This window comes from Salvelinus fontinalis, chromosome 35 (genome assembly GCF_029448725.1).
Source record: "Salvelinus fontinalis isolate EN_2023a chromosome 35, ASM2944872v1, whole genome shotgun sequence".
In the NCBI taxonomy this organism is placed as follows: Eukaryota; Metazoa; Chordata; class Actinopteri; order Salmoniformes; family Salmonidae; genus Salvelinus; species Salvelinus fontinalis.
This window is the reverse complement of record NC_074699.1, coordinates 6690548-6714898: the sequence shown is the minus strand read 5'-3', so window position 1 is coordinate 6714898 and position 24351 is coordinate 6690548. Positions and strand designations below refer to the sequence as shown.

The 24351-nt window shown below is 40.6% G+C and overlaps 1 protein-coding gene across 2 annotated transcripts in view; it reads left to right on the top strand.

Annotated features, from left to right (window-relative positions):
- Positions 1-8023: 8023 nt before the first annotated feature.
- The window catches only part of LOC129834291 (protein kinase C-binding protein NELL1-like), a 466854-nt gene continuing 450526 nt past the window's right edge, over positions 8024-24351 (top strand). For both annotated transcript variants that reach the window (XM_055899150.1, XM_055899149.1), the window contains exons 1-2: positions 8024-8149; positions 8829-8957. In XM_055899150.1, the coding sequence (XP_055755125.1) occupies positions 8101-8149; positions 8829-8957 (178 nt within the window). In that variant the 5' untranslated portion in view covers positions 8024-8100. The remainder of the gene's footprint in view (positions 8150-8828; positions 8958-24351) is intronic.

Sequence of the window (24351 nt, the reverse complement as noted above, 5' to 3'; positions counted from 1 at the left end):
TAACGAAGAAAAGGATCATTAAACTGGGCTTCTTCTACAGAAATAGATTGTGCCTTACGCTTGAGTAAGAAACACATTGTTCAATCGACTTCCCTGTCAACCTTAAACTATGGTGACAATCTATATGAACACAGCTGCCACTTCTTTAAAACCATTGGATGCTGTTTATAAATCGCGCTCTTTATTACAGGTGACCGATTTTGCACAAATCACTAATCTGTATCAGAAAGTAGGCTGGCCATCTCTGGTAATGCACAACACAACATTGCCTGCTGTTCATTTACAAAGGGCTCATGCAAAAACTACCATATTACCTCACAGAAGCACAAGATAGCTTACTCGCCCACAGGAATGGCTAACTCTTGAAATTGTTGGCCATGGTGAAATTTACTCGGGAGACTGATTATCCACGAGAACACGACAGGCAGCGCATCTCAGAACCAGGAGAAGCCCATCATTGCAATGGCACCTGTTAACGCCAAAACATCCTAACAAAATAAACTCTATGACTGCCCTGCTAATGTGGCTTGCTGGACCTTGTAAACTATCAAAAGTAGACCCATTATTGATCCAAATCTTTTCCTAATCAGGCATAGACTTGATGCAGTTATTCAGAATAAACCACGCTTTCAAAACACAGGGATTTTGGGCGATTATTCAAAAGGATGTTGGGCAGAAAATATATTTATTTATTTATTCTTTAATTATTCATGGTGGCAGTGTTGTTAAGGTTTGAGCAGGCATAAGCTAAGGACAACAAAAACAATTGCATTTTATTGATTGCATTTTGAATGCACAGAGATACCGTGACAAGGTCGTGAAGCCCATTTTCATGCCATTCATTTGCCACCATGATAATGCACAGCCCCATTTTGCAAGGATCTGCACACGTTTCCCGGAAACTAAAAATGTCCTGCATACTCACCAGACATGTCACACATTCCGCATCTCTGGGAGGCTCTAGATGGAGTGTACAACACCGTGTTCAAGATCCCTCCAATATCCAGCAACTTCGCACCTTTATTGAACATGTGTGACAACATTCCACAGGCTAGGGGGCAACAGCCTGATCAACTCTATGTGAACAATATGTGTCGCGGTGCATGAGGCAAATGGTGCTCACACCAAATACTGACTGGTTTTCTGATCCACGATCCTACCCTTTTAAGGTTTATGTGACCAACAGATGCATATCTGTATTCCCAGCCATATGAAATCCATAGATTAGGGCTTATTACATTTATTTTAAGAGAATGATTTTGTTATATGAACTGTAAAAATCTTTGAAATTGTAGCATTTTGCTTTCATATTTTTGTTCAGTATATACACTACCGTTCAAAAGTTTGGGGTCACTTAGAAATGTACTTGTTATTGAAAATAAATCTAAAATGTTGTCCATTCAAATAACATCAAATTGATCAGAAATACAGTGTAGACATCGCTAACGTTGTAAATGAATATTGTAGCTGGAAATCGCTCATTATTTATGGAATATCTACATAGGCGTACAAAGGCCCATTATCAGCAACCATCACTCCTGTGTTCCAGGCCAGTATCCCGGAGTCTCCTCTTCACTATTGATGTTGAGACTGGTGTTTTGTGGGTACTATTTAATGAAGCTGCCAGTTGAGGACTTGTGAGGCATCTGTTTCTCAAACTAGACACTCTAATGTACTTGTCCTCTTGCTCATGTAGATATTCCATAAAAAAATATCTGCCGTTTCCAGCTACAATAGTCACTTACAACATTATCAACGTGTACACTGTATTTCTGATCGATTTTATGTTATTTCAACGAACAAAAAAATTGATTTTCTTTCAAAAACAAGGACATTTCTAAGAGACCCCAAACTTTTGAACGGTAGTGTATATATACAGCACTAGTCAAAGGTTTGGGCACACCTCATTCAAGTTTATTTTAAAATGTGTACTATTTTCTACATTGTAATAAAATAACCAAGTAACTGTTAAGCAAATAAAAATTGATTTTATATTCTTCAAAGTAGCCAACCTTTGCTTTGATGACAGCTTTGCACACTGTTGGCATTCTCTCAACCAGCTTCATGAGGAATGCTTTTCCAAATGTCTTGAAGGTGTTCACACATATGTGAGCACTTGTTGGCTGCTTTTCCTTCACTCTTCGGTCCAACTCATCCGAAGCCATCTCAATTTGGGTTGAGGTCGGGTGATTGTGGAGGCCAGGTCATCTGATACAGCACTCCATCACTCTCCTTGGTCAAATTGCCCTTACACAGTCTGGATGTGTGTTTTAAGTCATTGTCTTGTTGAAAAACTAGTGATAGTCCCACTAAGTGCAAAACAAGATGGGATGGCGTATCACTGAGGTATATTGTGGTAGCCATGCTGATGATCTGTGCATTGAATTCTAATTCACAAAACAACGGAGATGACCATGGAAGGAGCACCCCCCTAACAGCAGAGGCAGCACACCCTATCCACATCGAAGGGACAGCAGTGGAGAAAGTGTAAACTGTTAAGTACCTGGGCGTACACATCACAGACAAACTGAATTGGTCCAACCACACAGACAGCGTGGTGAAGAAGGCGCAGAAGCGCCTCTTCAACCTCAGGAGGCTGAAGAAATGTGGCTTGTCACCCAAAACCCTGCCAAACTTTTACAGATGCACAATCGAGAGCATCATTTCGGGCTTTATCCCCGGCTAGTACGGCAACTGCACCGCCCTCAACCGCAAGGCTCTCCAGAGGGTGGTGCGGTCTGCACAACGCATCACCGGGGGCAAACTACCTGCCCTCCCTGACACCTACAGCACCCGATGTCACAGGAAGGCCAAAAAGATCATCAAGGACAATAACCACCCGAGCCACTGCCTGTTCACAACGCTATCATCCAGAAGGCGAGGTCAGTACAGGTGCATCAAGCTGGAACAGAGATTGAAATACAGCTTCTATCTCATGGCCATCAGACTGCTTAATAGCAATCACTAACACAGAGAGGCTGCTGCCTACAGTGGTTCCTTCTTTAAAAGTTGTGAGCTTACAGTGCGGGACTTAGAAGTACCCAGTGTCATGGCTTCATTGCTCCAGACCACCACAAGGGGCAGTTAGAGCACTCATTATGCATTTGGGTGCCACATTTTTTAATATGGCCAATCATATCGTGTGGTACCAATGGCGAATTTGATGCGAGCCACCCATCCCTAGTGACTTTCTTCAGCAAAGATGGTTGACAAAACATTACGGTGTAAGCAAATGTAAGTACTTTTAACGTCATAACGAGTCAAGCCAAAAATGTACAATTGAGAGGAATATGTTAGTTAATGTAGAGACAAACGATTGTACATATTTTTTGTCATAAAGTTAATTTAGGAAAATCTATATTTAGCAGGTTTTTTTTCAGTCATATCCAATATCAGGTGTATCAAACTCCATTCTTTGAATGATGCTGTGTCTGCATGTATGTATTACAATTATACACTTCAACAGTGTTTACCACTCCTGCCCCTGGGACATCAATGATAACACATTGTAACTATGCGATAGACTAGAAACATTGATTTAAGTAAAGGCTGATTTGTAATTCATATATACAGAATAAAAAACACTACATCCTGCCAGCACGCCCACAAGCCAGCCACTCAGTCGGAGAATGACGCGTGGAAGAGGATGAGGAACGAGATGGGAGTAACAATCCAGGCTATTTGCTCTGAGACCCGGCATAGTAATGTAATGAAACAAGGAAGGAGCAGGTTTCAAACCCTCAACGTTCTAGCCCGAAGTCCAGCACGCTATCGACTGATACCAAATGTTTTAATTGGGGTTGGGGCCGATTGTGGCCCAAACCCCAATTGATCTTACCTGACTTGCCTAGTTAAAGGTTAAAGTTAAAAAAACAACTGGCAGCAACAGCAGCGCAATAGGAGGTGAACAGTGGCTGGTGCTGAAAATATAGCTAACTTGTTATGCAAGTGTTGCACACCAATAAATGGAGAAAAACTACACCAGTCGAACAATTCATTTCAACAGTAATCTTCATTTTAATTTGACTTTACAAACAACAAGAGGGCTTAATTGGAGTCTATTTCTTCGGAGCCTAGACCTATATAAAATAACTTAACTGGCTATGAGGCTTACCAGCCTAGTAGAAGTAGGATTTATTTCATTAGGCCTACTTACAATTGCAACTGGTGATAAATGTAGCATCCTACATAAAACAATAATTTAAAGAAAAAAGTCTGCACATTCAAACTAAAACAATGTAACTAATAATGAAAAGCGCACATTTGTAAATCGCAAACTCTAAAGGTAATTGGTAACATAGATACAAATTACGTGTGACATTGTGGTTACAACAAAGAATGTAAACAATATGGAAACAAGATGATGTGTCTTCGCAACTGTAGCAGGTGTAGCCCATCATGCAAATGTTTTCTATTAGCAGAAAAATATACTTTTTATAGCCCGGCTACTGTTGTAAAAATCCCTCAACTTGCAATGTATCCGATGCTGAAGTACTCTAAAGTTTTACATTTCTAACTCAAAAGAGCAGTACAGTATTTCTTCATCAACATCTTTATGCTTTCGTGAAACAATTTATGTAAAAAAAGACGGATGCGGATGTTTATGATCTCAGCAAAAAAAGAAACGTCCTCTCAATGTCAACAGTGTTTATTTTCAGCAAACTTAACACGCGGAAATATTTGTTTGAACATATCAAGATTCAACAACTGAAACATAAACTGAACAAGTTCAACAGACATGTGACTAACAGAAATGGAATAATGTGTTCCTGAACAAAGGGGGGGGCTCAAATTCAAAAGTAACAGTCAGTATCTGGTGTGGCCACCAGCTGCATTAAGCACTGCAGTGCATCTCCTCCTCATGGACTGCACCAGATTTGTCAGTTCTTGCTGTGAGATGTTACCCAACTCTTCCACCAAGGCACCTGCAAGTTCCCGGACATTTCTGGGGGGAATGTCCCTAGCCCTCACCCTTCGATCCAACAGGTCCCAGGCGTGCTCAATGGGATCCGGTTTCTTTGCTGGCCATGGCAGAACACTGGCATTCCTGTCTTGCAGGAAATCACACACAGAACAAGCAGTATGGCTGGTGGGATCGTCATGCTGGAGGGTCATGTCAGGATGAGCCTGCAGAAAGGGTACCACATGAGGGAGGAGGATGTATTCCCTGTAACCCACAGCATTGAGATTACCTGAAATGACAATAAGCTCAGTCCGATGATGCTGTGACACACCGCCCCAGACCTTGACGGACCCTCCACCTCCAAATCGATCCCACTCCAGAGTACAGGCCTCAGTGTAACGCTCATTCCTTTGACGATAAATGCGAATCCGACCATCAGGGGTGATGGTCGGATTCGCATTTATCGTCAAAGGAATGAGCGTTACACTGAGGCCTGTACTCTGGAGTGGGATCGATTTGGAGGTGGAGGGTCCGTCAAGGTCTGGGGCGGTGTGTCACAGCATCATCGGACTGAGCTTATTGTCACAACCACGACTCAACAGTGAAGAGCACTTTTTGCCAGTCCTGTCTGGTCCAGCAACGGTGGGTTTGTGCAAATAGGCGACATTGTTGCCAGTGACGTCTGGTGAGGATCTGCATTACAACAGGCATACAAGCCCTCAGTCCGGCCTCTCTCAGTCTATTGCGGACAGTCTGAGCACTGATGGAGGGATTGTGCGTTCCTGGTGTAACTCGAGCAGTTGTTGTTGCCATCCTGTACCTGTCACACAGCTGTGATGTTCGGATGTACCGATCCTGTGCAGGTGTTGTTACACATGGTCTGTCACTGCGAAGCCGATCAGCTGTTCGCCCTGTCTCCCTGTAGCGCTGTCTTAGGCATCTCACAGTACGGACATTGCAATTTATTGCCCTGGCCTCATCTGCAGTCCTCATGCCTCCTTGCAGCATGCCTAAGGCACGTTCACACAGATGGGCAGGGACCCTGGAACATAAACTAAGACTCCCATTTAAATACTGAACACAAATATAAATGCAATAATTTCAAAGATTTTACTAAGTTACAGTTCATAGAAGGAAATCAGTCAATTGAAATAAATGAATTCTGCTCTAATATATGGATTTTACATGACTGAGCAGTCATGGGTGGTCCTTGGATGGCAGGAGCGCAGATACTGGGGAGCCAGGCCCAGCCAATCAGAATGAGTTTTTCCCCACAAAAGGGCTTTATTACAGACAGAAAAACTCCTCATTGGTTTTGAGGTCGGTTGGACGTACTGCCAATTTCTCTAAAATTACGTTTAAGGTGGATTATGGTAGAGAGATAAACATGTAATTCTCTAGCAACAGCTCTGGTGGACATTCCTGTAGTCAGCATGCCATTTGCACACTCCCTAAAAAAAGAGACATCTGTGGCATTGTGTTGTGTGACAAAATTGCACATTTTAGAGTGGCCTTTTATTGCCCCCAGCACAAGGTGCACCTGTGTAATCTGCTTCTTGATATGTCACACCTGTCAGGTGGATTAATTATATTGGGAAAGGAGATATGCACACTAACAGGGATGTAAACAAATGTGTGCATGACATTTGAGGGGAATCAGCTTTTTGTATGGAACATTTCTGGGATCATTTATATGAAACATGGAACTCTTACATGTTGAGTTAAATGTTTTTTCAGTATACTTATATAAAACCCTAACATTAGGATAATAACATCCCAAAAAGATTCAAAAAAATGTTTTGGACAGCAATATTTTTGGGGAAAATGTTTTAAAATAAATATCCTTGGAATGTTCTCCTTCCATTCACTAAAATGTTGTGCACAACGTCTTTAGCAACCACCACAGAACATTCCCCAAATGTTCTCATTCAGTTTACAGGTAGAGAACAGCCGAAATGTGCTCTGAGAACATACTTGCAACATAAGGTGAATACTGTTTTGTACAAACATTGTATAATCACCCACACAACTGGATATTTTGTTGTGTTATGTAGAACATTTGCCACAACCTAAGGAATGTTCTAGGAATCTTCACGGAACCAATTTTGGTTTGCTGGGTAGTTATCTTTCATTTTCACTAACTGTGTAACAAAAACACAATTAATATTACCTGGGTATTTGAAAATATGTGCACTGCACAATACAATACAATTGGATTATAAGAGATGAATCTGCCAGGATAGTTTGACTGCATATTTTTTCTTTATAGTGACTAATTAGTAGACGTAGACTCGTCACACACATCATATCAAGAACTTTACTCTCCCTAGCGCTCGCAGTGCATTACTGTGCACACAAAGGTCCTGTCCACGCCGTGGATAAATGCCAAAATGTAATGGAGAAGCAAGGAGCGTGATTAATGGTATCCAACAAAGACAGCTCCCAGGAGGAAGGTAGGTTGGAGTACCCGTGCTTATAAAAAGCCCTCAGTATCCTAGGGGTGCGAGAGATTGATCGAGTTAGAGGGAAGGGAGGAGAGAAAGGAGATGGACACATGTCGGGGATTTATGGATTGAATGTAGTCTAACAGCGTGAAGTCCCGCATAAAAGACACATTCATGAGGACCTGACTATGTGCTGGTTAAATAAATCCGGTTGATTCAATTCATTTTAGGTTTATCATCATAGGCAAATGTTGTGCAAAATGCTGCATCTGATTACCTGCAAAAAAAGAACTAAGGCCATGTAAGAGATGATGATTCATTACATGTAGTTTACTTGTTAGAATCCCAACTCTTAGTACAGGTCCCAGTTGACTATCTTCAAAAACATATCACCTCCAGAATTGGACGTGTCTATAGTCACTGAAGGGGAGGATTAAGATTCATTTTCGCCGTGCAAAAATATCGTCTATAGATTCATTTCAATTCAGGAGGATGGCTAATGCGGATTTATTCCAGCTTTGTGAATAATATCGCTTATTGAGTAGATGGCAATGGCATTTGGAGTAAATTCAAGGGAATGTACGTGCGCATCGACAGAACCCCTATTTCCATGATGTGGAACGCTCCGAGCCTCTGCACCCAGCACCCGTGAGACGAGCGCAGTTTGCGAGACAGACTCGAGCAAGTGTGTTGCCAGCGAAGCGCTCGACGTCGGATATTTCTGAGGAAACTGTACAGTGCAACTTCACCCACATGGATATTTACGTGGCTTTGTTATCCGTAGTGCTCATTGCGAAACCAGGTAGGTGTCACACGGGGACATGTGCAGTTAGTTTACCTATTGTTGTGGGTATCATTATCAGCTCTGTCAGCATAGTTGTTTAATGCGCACCCTCCCCTTCTCCATAGCCCGATAAGCACCTCGATCGGATTTTTGTTCGTTTGTCCCTTGTAGATTTTTTATTAATCCATTTTGTTGTTTCAATTTGGACCCTCATTTATAAATCATATTTTTGGAATTAGTTTTATAGTACAGATAAATTGCATAGTTATCATCTCCTAAAACGTAGGGTATGTTGTTCTGCCACATCTGTAGAACGCGCAAAAGTCCCTATACAAATGACAGGTGTCACACAGGTCGATGCAGCAGTCAATTTGTTCCCGCGCAACAATAAGTCCAATATTTGGATTATATAGACTCTCATTTAAAGTCATCTGCCATTATACGGTATATGATTTCTAGTGCCATGCAATTTACGCGTTTTGTCTCTGATGTGATTGCCACTGTACCTAGGTGAAGGTGCTTTGAAATCGCATGAATTCAACCCCCATGTTATTTGACTGTGTTGCAGTTCGTTGTATCACGCAGAGGCTGAAGTTTGATGCTCAAACTCAATCATTAAAGAAGTGCCTTGCTTATGTACGTATGTAACTGTGCACCCAATGTGTGACAATGGCTAAATACTATTTCCCCCCTACAGTTTTCGATTTTGGAATAGATCCCGATTACCAGATTGATATCATCAATGAACTTGACTTCGCAAATGCAACATATGGAATTACCCAAGTGGCAGGGCTTCACAAAAATAGCAAAGCCTTCTTATTTCGAGGTAATGTATACTTCCTTTCTCTATTTGTTTGTTAATTGATCGATAGCTCATTGTTTTATTTATCAGTGAATTGCAGAAATATTTTATTGGGCGTGGAATCGTGAGAACGTTTGGTAAACTCATTTCATTTGTAAGATGTAGGTTACCCAAGCTCTGACTCGTGGTCGTACGATTATCCAGAATATTTTAGGTAAACTGTTGGTAACAGATGCTGAACTAATCATCATCATTACATCACCAATGTATTGTAACGATCCTGGCTATATGAACCATGTTACAATTCCAACCATGTGGGTAAACTCTCTTGGTGCAATGCGTAGGGTGCTTGCCTTTCACGGCAGTGACCCGGGTTCACTTCCCTGCCCTGTTACTAATAAGCTTCCCTGTTTGCTACGTTGGTGTCAGAAGTGGGATGGCAGCCGTGAGGCCATCATAATGCACAGGCCGGACGTATGAGGGGGCTGAGTAGTCGAACCACGGGCGATACTCATGTTACAATACCCACCAAGTGGGTTAACTCTATTGGCGCTATGCGTTGTGTTTGCCTTTATTTTGCATTTGTATTTATTAGGGATCCCCATCACTCCCTGCGGTCCAAACACATTAAGGCACTTACATCACACATGAAAGAAAATATAAAACAGTGCATCCTATTGTGGTGTAATAATGTTATATCTGCAATACAAAATGTATAATACAGCAATATTACAGTGTGAGTGTGTGTTCTAGCGTGTGTGTGCGTATGCATGTCTGTACCTGTGTGTGTGTGTCTCTCTCTTCACAGTCCCCGCTGTTCCATAAGGTGAATTTTTTATGTGTTTAAAAAAATATCTGATTCGATTGCTTGCATCAGTTACGTGATGGGGAATGGAGTTCCATGTAGCCATGGCTCTGCGTGGTACTTTACTTGGGGATTGTGATGAGATGGTTGGTAACAGGTTGATTTGTCGGCTATTTGAGCCAGTAAAGGGGCTTTACTATTCTTGGGTGGTGGAATTACTTCTGCTTCCCTACAGGCCTGAGGGCAGACACTTTCTAGTAGGCTTAGATTGAAGATATGGCAAATAGGAGTGGCAATGTTGTCCGCTATTATCCTCAGTCATTTTCCATCCAAGTTGTCAGACCCCGGTGGTTTGTCATTGTTGATAGACAACAATTTTTTACCCTCTTCCACACTCACTTTACAGAATTCAAACTCACAGTGCTTGTGTCTTTCATAAATTTGGTCAGTTATACTTGGATGTGTAGCGTCAGTGTTTGTTGCTGGCATGTCATGCCTAAATTTGCTAATCTTGCCAATGAACAAATAACTAAAATAGTTGGCAATATTAGTGGGTTTTGTAAGTTTGCATTTTTCCCCATAATATCATTTAAATTGCTCCAACAATTACTATCATTCTTTATAATATTTATCTTTGTTGTAGAATAGTTTCTTCTTATTTTATTCAGTTTAGTCACATGTTTTCTCAATTTGAAGTATGTTTGTCAATCTGCTGTGCAGCCAGACTTATTTGCCATTCCTTTTGCCTCGTCCCTCTCAACCATACCATTTTTCAATTCCTCATAAATCCACAGGGATTATTTTATTTAATAAAAAATTAAATGTTTACAGTCATTTTCTTAATAGGCGCATGCTTATTAGTAACTGGAATACGCAATTTCATAAATGCGTCAAGTGCAGCGTCTGGTTGTTCCTCATTACACACCACAGACCAACAAATGTTCTTTACATCACCAACATAGGAATCACTACAAAACTCTCATACACTATATTAGGCCCAGCCTTTGGAACTTTGGTTTTCCTAGATATGGCTACTATATTGGGATCACTTCATTCGATGGATTTGGAGTATTATCCAGATACTGACTGTTTGCACTTGGTGGTCTATAGCAGCGTCCCACCAGAATGGGCTTTAGGTGAGGCAGATGAACCAGTAGCCATATTACTTCAACAACGTTTAACATGAGATCCTCTATAAGCTTTACAGGAATGTTCTTAATAATAGACCACAACACCACCCCCGTTGGCATATGTCTTTTCTGTAGATGTTATAACCATGTATTGCCACGACTGTATCATCAACGGTGTTACCTAAGTGAGTTTCAGAGATGGTCAGAATGAATGTATTACATTGAATGTAATACTGAATGAATGTATTACAAATTACATGTATGTAATTTGTTACTAGCAAGTCATTGATTTCATGAACTTTGCTTCTTAGGCTGCATATGTGGGCTATTTTTAGCACGTCTGGAATGCTTGTCTGTTTTTAATTGCTTTACTGGGAAGCTTATCGGAAGTAGACATGCTCATGGTATTTATGTTTGATCTGCTGTGCTGCAAACCGTTCTAAGACCATAACTCTGGTTCAAAGGCACATTGTTTTATTTGAACCTTTTATTTCACAGGGCAAGTCAGTTAAGAACAAATTCTTATTTACAATGATGGCCTACCCCAGCCGTCATCTCCCCTAACCCGGCTGGGCCGATTGTGCGCTGCCCCATGGGACTCCTGATCACAGCCGGTTGTGATACAGCCCGGGATCGAACCAGGGTCTATAGTAACGCCTCTATCACTCAGATGCAGTGACTTAGACCGCTGTGCCACTCAGGAGCATTATTACTGCATACAATAGCTATAGGATCCACAGAGGCAATCATGGGGTAGAAGCCACCGATGAGGGAGACAGAATAGAGGACGAAGGAGCAGGTACCTCTGTATTTGGTCTCGAATCGGAAGCCCCCTGGGAAGAAGGCACCAGAACCTCTGGATCGAGAGCGGCAAAGCCCTTTCTGTGTCCTTGCTTAAAAATTCCAAGGAGGCACCCGTTGCCAGAGGACGCTGTTTTCGACTTCCACAGCGAGTGACATATCTCCGTGGCTGGTTGGTAGGATCAAGAACAGGAACATCCACCAAATCAAACAGGGACATCCTACTAGCTCTATTCTCCAGGGAAGGGGGAGACCCTTTTGGGGAGGGATCCCTGCAGAGTTCCAGCCAGTTGGCTCTGGGGAGGGATCCCTGCAGAGTTCCAGCCAGTTGGCTCTGGGGAGGGATCCCTGCAGAGTTCCAGCCAGTTGGCTCTGGGGAGGGATCCCTGCAGAGTTCCAGCCAGTTGGCTCTGGGGAGGGATCCCTGCAGAGTTCCAGCCAGTTGGCTCTGGGGAGGGATCCCTGCAGAGTTCCAGCCAGTTGGCTCTGGGGAGGGATCCCTGCAGAGTTCCAGCCAGTTGGCTCTGGGGAGGGATCCCTGCAGAGTTCCAGCCAGTTGGCTCTGGGGAGGGATCCCTGCAGAGTTCCAGCCAGTTGGCTCTGGGGAGGGATCCCTGCAGAGTTCCAGCCAGTTGGCTCTGGGGAGGGATCCCTGCAGAGTTCCAGCCAGTTGGCTCTGGAGAGCCGACACAGCAGCAACACTTCCACCAGGCCGGAGCGGCTTCCGGCAACTGGGAAGGAAGAGAGGAAAAAGTAGGCGGGCGTGAATTCCCTAGTAGCTTGTGTAGGTTCGCTACTAGTTTGCTAAGAGTAGCCACTTCACCCCTGTAGTCCTCTGCAAGCAAACAGTTGCTACATTGAAAGTCTGGGCGGTCCACATTGTCCCAGAATAAAGCAAATTAAACACAGTTCCTGCAGCTAATAAACACAGCTCCATTTTCCGAGAGAGAACCACATGACTGTATTACACCTCAGGCTAGTAAAACACGATTTGTCAACAACACACTCAGTGGCGAACTGGGCGTGATCACTCCAGCGACCCGGGTGCGTTTACCTGTGCGCCGTTTAGTAGCAGCAGTAGTATCTTGTTCACTATGGTCTGTTCCGCAATCACAACAAACACAGAAAGTCTGTCCTTTACATGTATACAGTATCATTTTACAATGCTGACATAAGATGCCAGAAGGAATAGTATTTAACCAGGCCTCCTATTCAGACCTCAGTTTGTTACAGATGGAAACAGAAACGGTCTCCTTCACCTAGAGCTAGCAGCAAGAACACACCTTCTGGTTTCAAGGTGTTATTCTTATTACTGTGTTTGTCTGTGACAGCAGAAGCACACCTGGTATGTCATGGTGTTATTCTTGGTGTTGAACAAGGAAGCTCCTGGGAGCATCGTTCGGATAATTGATCCCCATTGAATTGGTCCACGGCAGCAGATGCGTATCTCGACCTGGTTCGCTGTGGCTCAGCAGACCTTCAAATACTATTTTAAATTGTTGATATACTTCTACTGTTTGCTTGAGAATGCCAGATGGGCGGGTTTGCACATAAACAACTATTCTATTGGCTCCATTGTGCAATGCAAGTTTAAATCAAGCCCAGCTAAAGTATTTGAAATGATTTTAAATAGTGTTTGAACTCAGGTCTGTGGCTCAACAGTGTGGGATTGGTGCGGAACCGGTTCATCCAAGCGATATAAGGTCATTACGACCAGAAACTGGTTGATGTGATTGTGTTGTAATTTCAACCTGTTTTGTAAACTGAATTTCTTCTTAGTGTTACCAACATTACTAGCTCAAAGAGTTGGATTGGTTCAGTATTAACTTGACTTTTTCACTATCTAAATCATGACATTTGGGTTGTTCAATGTTCAATGTTTTTATTTCAGATGCAATCATGTTTTTTGTTGTTGCACAACTCTGACTGACTTTCAGAAATAAGTAGAACTGCTAGGTTGTACACAGTCAAATGTAACATAACTACATATAAGAACTGTAAAAAGTATATATTTGTGAAAATTTCATTTAGCAGACGCTCTTATCCAGAGCAACCTAGTTAGTTGGGGGGGGGGGGGGGGGGGGGCAGCGACAACAACATATCAGAGTCAAATATACAGGATACAAACATTCCATTTCAGCTAAACAATGGATATATAGCGTTTAGCAAAGCTGATTTGATTTAATATCTAAAATCTATGACTATGAAGGCACCCATAAGCAATCATTCCCGATGAAAAAAACACAATTTTGAAATATTGGTGCATATAGTGTTTTGGAAATCTACTCTTGTGCAAACTGCTCCAGTCTCCCAGATTAGAAGGGTACCTTCTCCTAACTGCTCTTTTCAGATCTCTCCACAAGTTTTCAATGGGATTTAGATCTGGACTCATTGTTGAGCCACTTCAGAACAGTCCAGCGTTTTGTCTTGGACCATTCCTGGGTGCTTTTTGAACTGTGTTTGGGGTCATTGTCCTCCTTTGACGTAGACCCAGCTTTCTGACACTGTGCCCAACATTGCGCTCCAAAATACCTTGGTATTACCCTGATTTCATGATGCTATGCACACGTTCAAGGCACCCAATGCCAGAGGTAGCAAAGCAACCCCAAAGCATCACTGAACCTCCTCCATGTTTAACTGTAGGAAAGGTGTTATTTTCTTTGAAAGCTTAATTTTGTTTTCTGTAAACAGAGATGAGGTGCTTTTCCAAAAAGCTCTAATTTGGTCTCATCTGTCCACAGGACATTCTCCCAGAAGGATTTTGTCATGTTCAGGTGTGTTTTGGTAAATTGCAGTTGGACTTTCTTATGTCTTTCTCTCAGCAGTGGGGTTCTCCTGGGTCTCCTACCATATAACCCTCTATCATTGAGTTGTCATTGGATGGTGCGAGTTGAAACTGTCGTACCTTGTGTCTGAAGGTCAGCTTGAATCTGTGTGGCAGTTCACCGAGGTGCTTTATCCACCATTCAAACAATCCTTTGCTGAAATTTTCCATCACGTTTTCTCTTGCGGCCACGTCCAGTGAGGTTGGCTATAGTGGCATGGGCCTTAAACTTCTTGATAACATTACGTATGGTGGAAAAAACAGGAACATCAAGATCTCTGGAAATTGATTTGTAGCCTTGAGATTGTCCATGCTTGGCTACAATCTTGTCTGACCTCCTCAGATAATTCTCTGGTTTTCTTTATTTTGTCCATGCTCATTGTGGTACACACAGTGACACAAAACAGGATAATGTGTCCTTTTCTCTATTCAAACTGGTTGAATACGTGACTTTTATACTGCAGGCACCTTCCACTCAGCACAGGTGAGTTCAATTCCAAAGTAAATGAGAATCACCTGCTTGAAATCTAACTACTTCTAGAAGGTGCCAAAAACATTGTCTGGGCCATTTCAGGATTTCTTTGTGGAATTAGCTAAAATTCAGTCAATTATTCAGATTTTTGTTTTGTTCAACTGCACACCGAAGACATACATATGTGGATATCAAAATATGTTTTCATTTCAACAGTTTTCTGGAAGAAATGGCGCATTATTTGAAAAATGTACAAGGGTGCCAATATTTTTGGCCATGTGTGTGTGTGTGTGTGTGTGTGTGTGGTACCAGTCAAAAGTTTGAACACACCTAATCATTCAAGGGTTTTTCTTAATTTTTTAAACATTTCTAATAGTGAGCACATCACAACTATGAAATAACACATATGGAATGATGTAGTAACCAAAAAAGTGTTCAACAAATCAAAATATAAATTTGAGACTTTTCAAAGTCGCCATCCTTTGCCTTGATAACAGCTTTGCTTTTTCTCTCAACCAGTTTCATGGGGAGTGCTTTTCCAATAGTCTTGGAGGTCACACATATGTGTGCTGCTGTGGCAGCCATGCTGGCTAAGTGTGCTTTGAATTCTAAATAAATCACAGACAGTGTCATCATCAAAGCCCCCCCACACCATCACACCTCCTCCATGCTTCACGGTGGGAACCACACATCCAGAGATCATCCATTTACCTACTCGTCTTGCAAAGACGCAATGGTTGGAACCCAAAATCTAAAATTTGGACACATCAGATGTCCATCTCTCGTGTTTCTTGGCCCAAGCAAGTCTCTTCTTTATTATTATCAGGGTCCTTTTACTAGTGGTTTCTTTGCAGCAATGCAACCATAAAGGCCTGATTCATGCATTCTCCTCTGAACAGTTGATGTTGACATGTGTCTGTTACTTGAACTCTGAAGCATTTATTTGGGCTGCAATCTGAGGTGCAGTTAACTCTAATGAACTTATCCTCTACAGCAGAGGTAACTCTGGGTTTTCCTTTCCTGTGTTGGTCCTCATGAGGGCCAGTTTCATCATAGTGCTTGATGTTTTTTGCGACTGCACTTGAAGAAACTTTCAAAGTTCTTGAAATGTTCCGCATTGACTGACCTTCATGGCTTAAAGTAATGATGGACTGTCGTTTCTCTCTGCTTATTTTAACTTGGACTTTTACCAAAGAGGGCTAAGTTCTGTTTACCACCCTTACCTTGTCAAAACACAACTGATTGTCTCAAACGAATTAAGAAAAAATATAAATAATGAACATTTAACAAGGCACACCTGTTAATTGAAATGCATCCCAAGTGACTACCTAATTAAGCTGGTTGAGAGTGTGCAAAGCTGTGAAGGCAAAGGGTGGCTACTTTGAAAAATTATTCCATATTTGTTATTTCATGGTTTTCATGTCTACACTATTTTTCTACAATGTAAAAAAAAAAAAAAAAAAACATCTACTGTGTGCAATGTATGTATGTACACTACCATTCAAACGTTTGAAGTCACTTAGTAATGTCCTTGTTTTTGGAAGAAAAGCATTTTTTTGTCCAGTAAAATAACAAAGTTTATCAGAAATACAGTGTAGACATTGTTAATGTTGTAAATGACTATTGTAGCTGGAAACGGCAATTTTATATATATATATATATATATATATATATATATATATATATATATATATATACAGTGGGGAGAACAAGTATTGGATACACTGCCGATTTTGCAGGTTTTCCTACTTTCCTACTCTAGCATGTAGAGGTCTGTCATTTTTATCATAGGTACACTTCAACTGTGAGAGACGGAATCTAAAATAAAAATCCAGAAAATCACATTGTATGATTTTTAAGTAATTAATTTACTTAATATTTTATGGAATATCTACATAGGCGTACATAGGCCCATTATCAGCAACCATCACTCCTGTGTTCCAATGGCACGTTGTGTTAGCTAATCCAAGTTTATCATTTTAAAATGCTACTTGATCATTAGAAAACCCTTTTGGAATTTTGTTAGCACAGCTGAAAACTGTTAAAGAAGCAATACAACTGTCTTAAGACCAGTTGAGTATCTGGAGCATCAGCATTTGTGGGTTTCGATTACATGCTCAAAATGGCCAGAAACAAAGACTTTCTTCTGAAACTCTTTAGTCTATTCTTGTTCTGAGAAATGAAGGCTATTACATGCGAGAAATTGCCAAGAAACTGAAGATATCGTACAACGCTGTGTACTACTCCCTTCACAGAACAGCGCAAACTGGCTCTAACTAGTGTTCGATTCTGGGTTAAACTTGGACATTGTTATACTCAGAAGCATAGTAGATAAAGGAGTGAAAGAGACTGTTTTTTACATCAGCAGTTAATGGTTATCTGTAGGAGACAGATGCCTGTGGAATGTGTTAGGGGAGACTGGTGGAGATCTTTGGTTTAGACCTGAAGGGGGGTTGAGGTCAGGTCAGATTCCCTTAAGGAAGAAACAATGGTTTATTATCCTATCAATTCGTCTTCCATCAAAGATGTAAAAATTGGAGAGAAGGAGGAGTGTCTAAATTGGAGTATATATACTTGTGGTGGTGGAAATGTGATGTCTGAATGCAATGGGAAAAATTATACTTGGTTTAGCTTTTCTAGAGTCTGTGGAGTCATTTACTCTTAAAATGTGATCCTGACACCAAAATAGAAAGAGGAGTGGGAGGTGCACAACTGAGCAAGAGGACAAGTACATTAGTGTCTATTTTGAGAAACAGACATCATAAGTCCTCAACTGGCAGCTTCATTAAATAGTACCCGCAAAACACCAGTCTCAACATTAACAGTGAAGAGGCGACTCCGGGATGCTGGCCTTCTAGGCAGAGTTGCAAAGAGAAAGCCATATCTCAGACTGGCCAATAAAAAGAAAAGATTAAGATGGGCAAAAGAAAACAGACACGGTACAGAGGAAGATTGGAAAAAAGTGTTATGGACAGACAAATCTAAATTTGAGGTGTTCGGATTAGAGGTCGACGATTATTATTTTTCAATGCCGATACCGATTATTGGAGGACAAAAAAAAGTCGCTACCGATTAAATCGGCCGATTTATAAAAAATATAGTTTTTTATATATATATCATACACACATACACATTTTTGTAATATTGACAATTGCAACAATACTGAATGAACAATGAACACTTTTATTTTAACTTAATATACTACATAAATACACACACGCACACACACACAGCTCTGAAGTGTAAATGATACTGAAGAGTCTGCTTAGGAGACAAATACTTTCAACTGTTTGAATAAAAATAGAGTTTAAGTTACCTGTGATGAATGTTGAAAACAAAAACTGTCATTTCTATATGCAGGATATCCTATTTTAATAATGGGCATGATAAGAATTGACGACCAAAGTGCGAGTCATAATTCCCATGACACCTTCTAGCAAAATCTGAAAAGCGGTTCTTTCAGTTATTCCATAGGAAATTTTTAGATTCACTTAAAATAAGGTCTGTGTTTCGTGTAAGCTTATACCACCGTGCCAATTTTATAACTGTGTAGATATCCATAGGACAAGGTAACTGATCAATATTGGCTAAATATATTTTATAGAGTGGATTTCTGAAAATATGTTGACAAACGTTACCTTATCCTAGTGAGATTTACACGGGAATCAAAACGTCGAGGCGGTTTAAGCCTGCATGAAACACAGACCTTATTTGAAGTAGATCAAGACATTCTCTATGGAAGACATGAACGGTAAAATAATGAAGGAACCCCTTTCAAGTTCAGCCGCAAGTTATTACAGGAATTATAACGCGTCGACTATTTCTCTCTAAACCATAAACCTTTGACTAATCCGGAAACTATCACCTCGAAAACAAAACGTTTATTCCGTTCCGTATTTTATCTAACGGGTGGCATCCCTAAGTCTAAATATTCCTGTTACATTGCACAACCTTCAATGTTATGTCATAATTACGTAAAATTCTGGCAAATTAGTTCGCAAAGAGCCAGGCGGCCCAAACTGTTGCATATACCCTGACTCTGCGTACAATGAACGCAAGAGAAATAACACAATTTCACCTGGTTAATATTGTCTAATAACCTGGAATTCTTTTAGCTAAATATGCAGGTTTAAAAACATATACTTGTGTATTGATTTTAAGAAAGGCATTGACGTTTATGGTTAAGTACACATTAGACCTTCATTGATTGATAGTTTTTATAAGATAAGTTTAATGCTAGCTAGCAATTTACCTTAGCTTACTGCATTCGCATAACAGGCAGGCTCCTCGTGGAGTGCAATGTAATCAGGTGTTAGAGATTTGGACTAGTTAACTGTAAGGTTGCAAGATTGTATCCCCCGAGCTGACAAGGTTAAAAATCTGCCCCTGAAGCAGAGCGTTCCTAGGCCGTCATTGAAAATAAGAATGTGTTCTTAACTGACTTGCCTAGTTAAATAAAGGTATTAAAAAAAAAAAAAAAAAACAATCGGCGCCCAAAAATACTGTTTTCCGATTGTTATGAAAACCTGAAATCGGCCCCGATTAATCGGTCATTCCGATTAATCGGTCGACCTCTAGTTCGGATCACAAAGAAGAACATTTGTGAGACGCAGAAAAAATGAAAAGATGCTGGAGCAGTGCTTGACACTATCTGTCAAGCATGGTGGAGGCAATGTGATGGTCTGGGGGTGCTTTGGTGGTGGTAAGGTGGGAGATTTGTACAGGGTTTTAAAGGATCTTGAAGAAGAAACTTGTGGGAGGTGATTCAGGAAGCATGGGGTGAAATCTCTCCAGATTACCTCAACAAATTGACAACTAGAATGCCAAAGGTCTGCAAGGCTGTAATTGCTGCAAATGGAGGATTCTTTTGTTTGAAGGACACAATTATTATTTCAATTAAAAATCATTATTTATAACCTTGTCAATGTCTTGACTATATTTCCTATTCAATTTGCGACCAATTTCATGTATGTTTTCATGGAAAACAAGGACATTTCTAAGTGACTCCAAATTTTTTAATGTGTGTGTACACAGAAATAATTGTACAAAAAAATAACTGTACAAAAAAAGCTTGAATTAAAACAGAGGTATAAGTCTGAACTAGCCGCTATCACTCAGAGTGGGGTTCAGGGCCCGTATTCCTAATGCACCATAGAGTAGGAGTGCCGCTATAGGATAAGGTCTCTCTGTCCGTTCATTATGATCTAAAAAGCAGAACTGACCCTAGATCAGGACTCCTACTCTGAGACACTTTGTGAATACAGGCCATAACTTTCACAATAAACAGTGTTCATGACCCATTTTAGCAGCTCCTCCTTTACCCATAAGCACTCATTCCCCCATAAACCCTTGGCCCTGTACACTCATAGAAGTAAAGGTGCCTCGAATAATATTTTGGGTTGCCACACCAGTGGAACCTTTCCAGTTGAAAAAGGTTCATCGAGGAATCCCTTTGAAGAGGTTCAAACCAGTACCTTTTTGTGATGGAATGGTTACATTTTGAGCCTTTTTTATAATATATATTCTAGAGGTGGCAGCATATCAAATTGGAGGCTGGGCTTTCAGATACTGTAGTTATTTTAGGTCACGCGTTAGTATACATGTCATTCCTGTTCATATGCTAGCTAAAGAACATATGCACATTCAGGTACTTTCCTCAGGTGCTGTAGTTGTAGGCAAACTCATGGAAAACAGAAAGGAAAACGCCACATACTGCTGCTCATGCTCCCAGGTGATATTTATTTATAAGAACGTTCCGATCCTTTTTTACTGCAAATGAACATTTTCTTTGACTATTTATGCATATTACATATTCTAATATAATACAGTAAGAAAGTGGTAACTATTCCAATGATAGGATTTGCATAAGCTCTTGAGGAACTCCTACACCTCTGATAGCATCGTTGAAGCTACACAGCTGTCTGTGTTCAACCTTAACATGTGATGACAATACAACAGAACAGAAACTCAACAACAAAAAATACAGTTTAACCTGTCTAGGATCAGCGTGGCGCTAGCGGCACACCCCCCCCCCCCCCACTGAAAAACCAGTGCCGCGAAATTCAAAAAAAATATTTTTTTAAAATATTTAACTTTCACACATTAAAGTCCAATACAGCTAATGAAAGACACAGATCTTATGAATCCAGTCAACATTTCCGATTTTTAAAATGTTTTACAGGGAAGACACAATATGTAAAGATGTACATCTATTACCTAAAAACACATTAGCATATTCCACCATCTTTTATTTGTCCACCAACACCAGTAGCCATCACCAATTCGGCTAAACTAAGATATTTATAGCCCCTAACCAACAAAAAAACTCATTAGATGACAGTCTGATAACATATTTATGGTATGGGATAGGTTTTGTTAGAAAAAAGTGCATATTTCAGGTAGACTTCATAGTTTACAATTGCACCCACCATCACAAATGGACTAGAATAATTACAATGAGCAACGTGTTTACCTAACTACTAATCATCAAACATTTCGTAAAAATACACAGCATACACGAATCGAAAGACACAGATCCTGTGAATACAGACAATATTTCAGATTTTCTAAGTGTCTTACAGCGAAAACACAATAAATCGTTATATTAGCTTAGCACATAGCAATTAGCAGCCCAGCATTGATTCTAGCCAAAGTGAGCGATAAAAGTCAACATCGCCAAAAGATATTAATTTTTTCACTAACCTTCTCAGAATTCTTCCGATGACACTCCTGTAACATCACATTACAACATGCATATACAGTTTGATCGAAAATGTTTATATTTAGCCACCAAAATCATGGTTAGACAATGTGAAATGTAGACAAGCTGGTAAAGAAAACGTCCTTGCGCCACTTAGACAGTGATCTACTCTTATACATAAATACTCATAAACGTGACTAAAAAATATAGGGTGGACAGGGATTGATAGACAATTTAATTCTTAATACAATTGCGTTATTACATTTTTTAATTTATCCTTACTTTTCAATACAGTTTGCGCCAAGCGAAGCTACGTCAAAAAACATGGCGTCCTAAGCCACTAAAATGTTTCGACAGAAACACGATTTATCATAATAAAAATGTCCTACCTTGAGCTGTTCTTCCATCAGTATCTTGGGCAAAGGATCCTTTCTTGGGAGAAATCGTCTTTTGGTGGAAAGCTGTCCTCTTGCCATGTGGAAATGTCAACTACGTTCGGGATGAACTGAAAAGCGCGCCCAACTTTTCACATCGTTGCAAAAATAAATGTCCCAAAATCGCACTAAACGGATATAAATTGCTATAAAACGCTTTAAATTAACTACTTTGTGATGTTTGTAACTCCTATAACGAGTGAAAAGATGACCGGAGAAATATAACAGGCTAAACTAACGCTTGGAACAGGAGAGGGTCGGTGTCTTCCACGCGCGTTACGCAGCAAGAAAAGACTTGCTAGCTAAAGGTTTTTTTCATTTGTAGGGCCTGTGAACGAGCAATCGAGCCCGTTGGAATCGTCATCACGTAAAGGCATCCAGGGGAAGACGTAAGAAGTGTCCGTATAGTCATAGCAACGACAGAGCCCTTTTAAATGACTTCAGAAAAGTGGCCAACGTTTCTCAAATCTGACTCCATGTCAGGGAAATTGCTGTAGAATGGGCTCTGTTCCACTTAGAGACAAAATTTCAACTCCTATAGAAACTATAGACTGTTTTCTATCCAATAATAATAATAATATGCATATTGTACGATCAAGGATTTTGTGGGAAGCCGTTTAAAAAATTAGCCACATTAGCATAAATAGTCTAAACAGCGCCCCCATCCCCAACAGGATATCTTAAAGCCATGCCCCTACTAAGCCATGTTTCCAGGAACCCGTTGCTTCCTTGAACCATTGAAAGAACCCCTCAACTAACAGAAGGTGCAAATATGAATCATTGTCTAGCAATGGTTCCTTCTTGAAGATCTCCAGGGTTTCTCGAGTTACCACGAATTCTAAGAGTGTAGAGCACTGACACTCAAGAAGAAGACCATTTCCAAAAACAATAAGAGCTTGCAGCGGGCAGCTGACAAGGGAATATCAAGCAGCAACTCTGCAATCTCAACAAGTCAGCCTACAACGCACAACGCCTGATATGGTCCTTTGGCCACTATTTACACATTAGTGCTGTGGAGTTTTGGATGAGGATGACAGGAACAGGCTCAGGGTGCAGGGAGGGAGAGGCTGAGAGAGCGAGATGATAAAGAGGGAGAGAGGCACAGATCTGGCTGCTGGGGGGGTTGGCAGACCTGTTCCATGGCTGCGGGACTAGTCTCACCCTCCCGTCCCCTGGTCGCTAGCGTTAGCCAGTGATACATAAACAACAGATGTCATGTGTTGGCATGGGAAGCTAGGCTTTTATGACCCTACATTACGGGTGAAGGAAAAATGTGTCACCGCTGGCGCTCCTGATAAGAGAAGCCAATTTATACTAGTCAGATCAACGGAATCTCCACATGAAGGTCTTCATCTAGTTTTTTTCTAATCTTACCTGGTGCTTTTGGGAGAGAAGTGAAAAGAGCGAGGGAGAGATGCTTACGCTCGCTGGTTTTCTTTCCTTCTGTTCTGTGGATTTTTTTTTTTTCATTCTTTGGCACAGTTTGCGTTGCTGCTGGTTGCATAATAAAGAGAACCTTGGACTATGAGAGTGCTTGTATTGATATTAGTGTCCACGCTGAGCTAATTGCCGAGATATGTAAACATTTGCCACACCAATTAACTGAATACTTGCGCTCAATGAAATCGCTGTGTGTAGGGTAATTTCATCATTGTGGAATAGTGCTGAGCGATTAACCAAATTGTTGATTTATTTTTGGTTATGATTACTAAGGAATAAAATAATAGAAAATCATCACATTTAAAAAGTTAGAAGACAATGGAATGTTTTGGCAATTGAATGTTCTAAATATTTGGCTTTAGAAGTTCGATAAAAACGCTCAAAAATTATTTTAAGTATCATCATTGAAATCGGAAACCGGGTTTTTTTGTTTTTTACCTAATGGAACCGACCTCAAAAAGCATTATGCATTATACAGTAAAGGGTTAATTTGTATTAATTAATAATATAATACTAATTCAAGTTAGTATTGCTGGAAACAGTTTTAAAATACCCGTATTTGGTTCATAGTAGGTATCGGGAGGATTGGAGTGTTGATTTTATGTTCCTCCCATGGCTATAATCAATCTACAGGCGTTAGCTATTACTTAAGCTTCCATAATAGTGCTGGGCGATTAGTGCTTTTTGATGTCAGTTCCGTTTCTGTTAATAAAACAGTTTTTGATTTAGGTTAAAACAATATATAATAAAACTTTCAATAGCTAACACTTGTAAATTGATTATACATACTCATGTGGACACCTGCTTGTCGA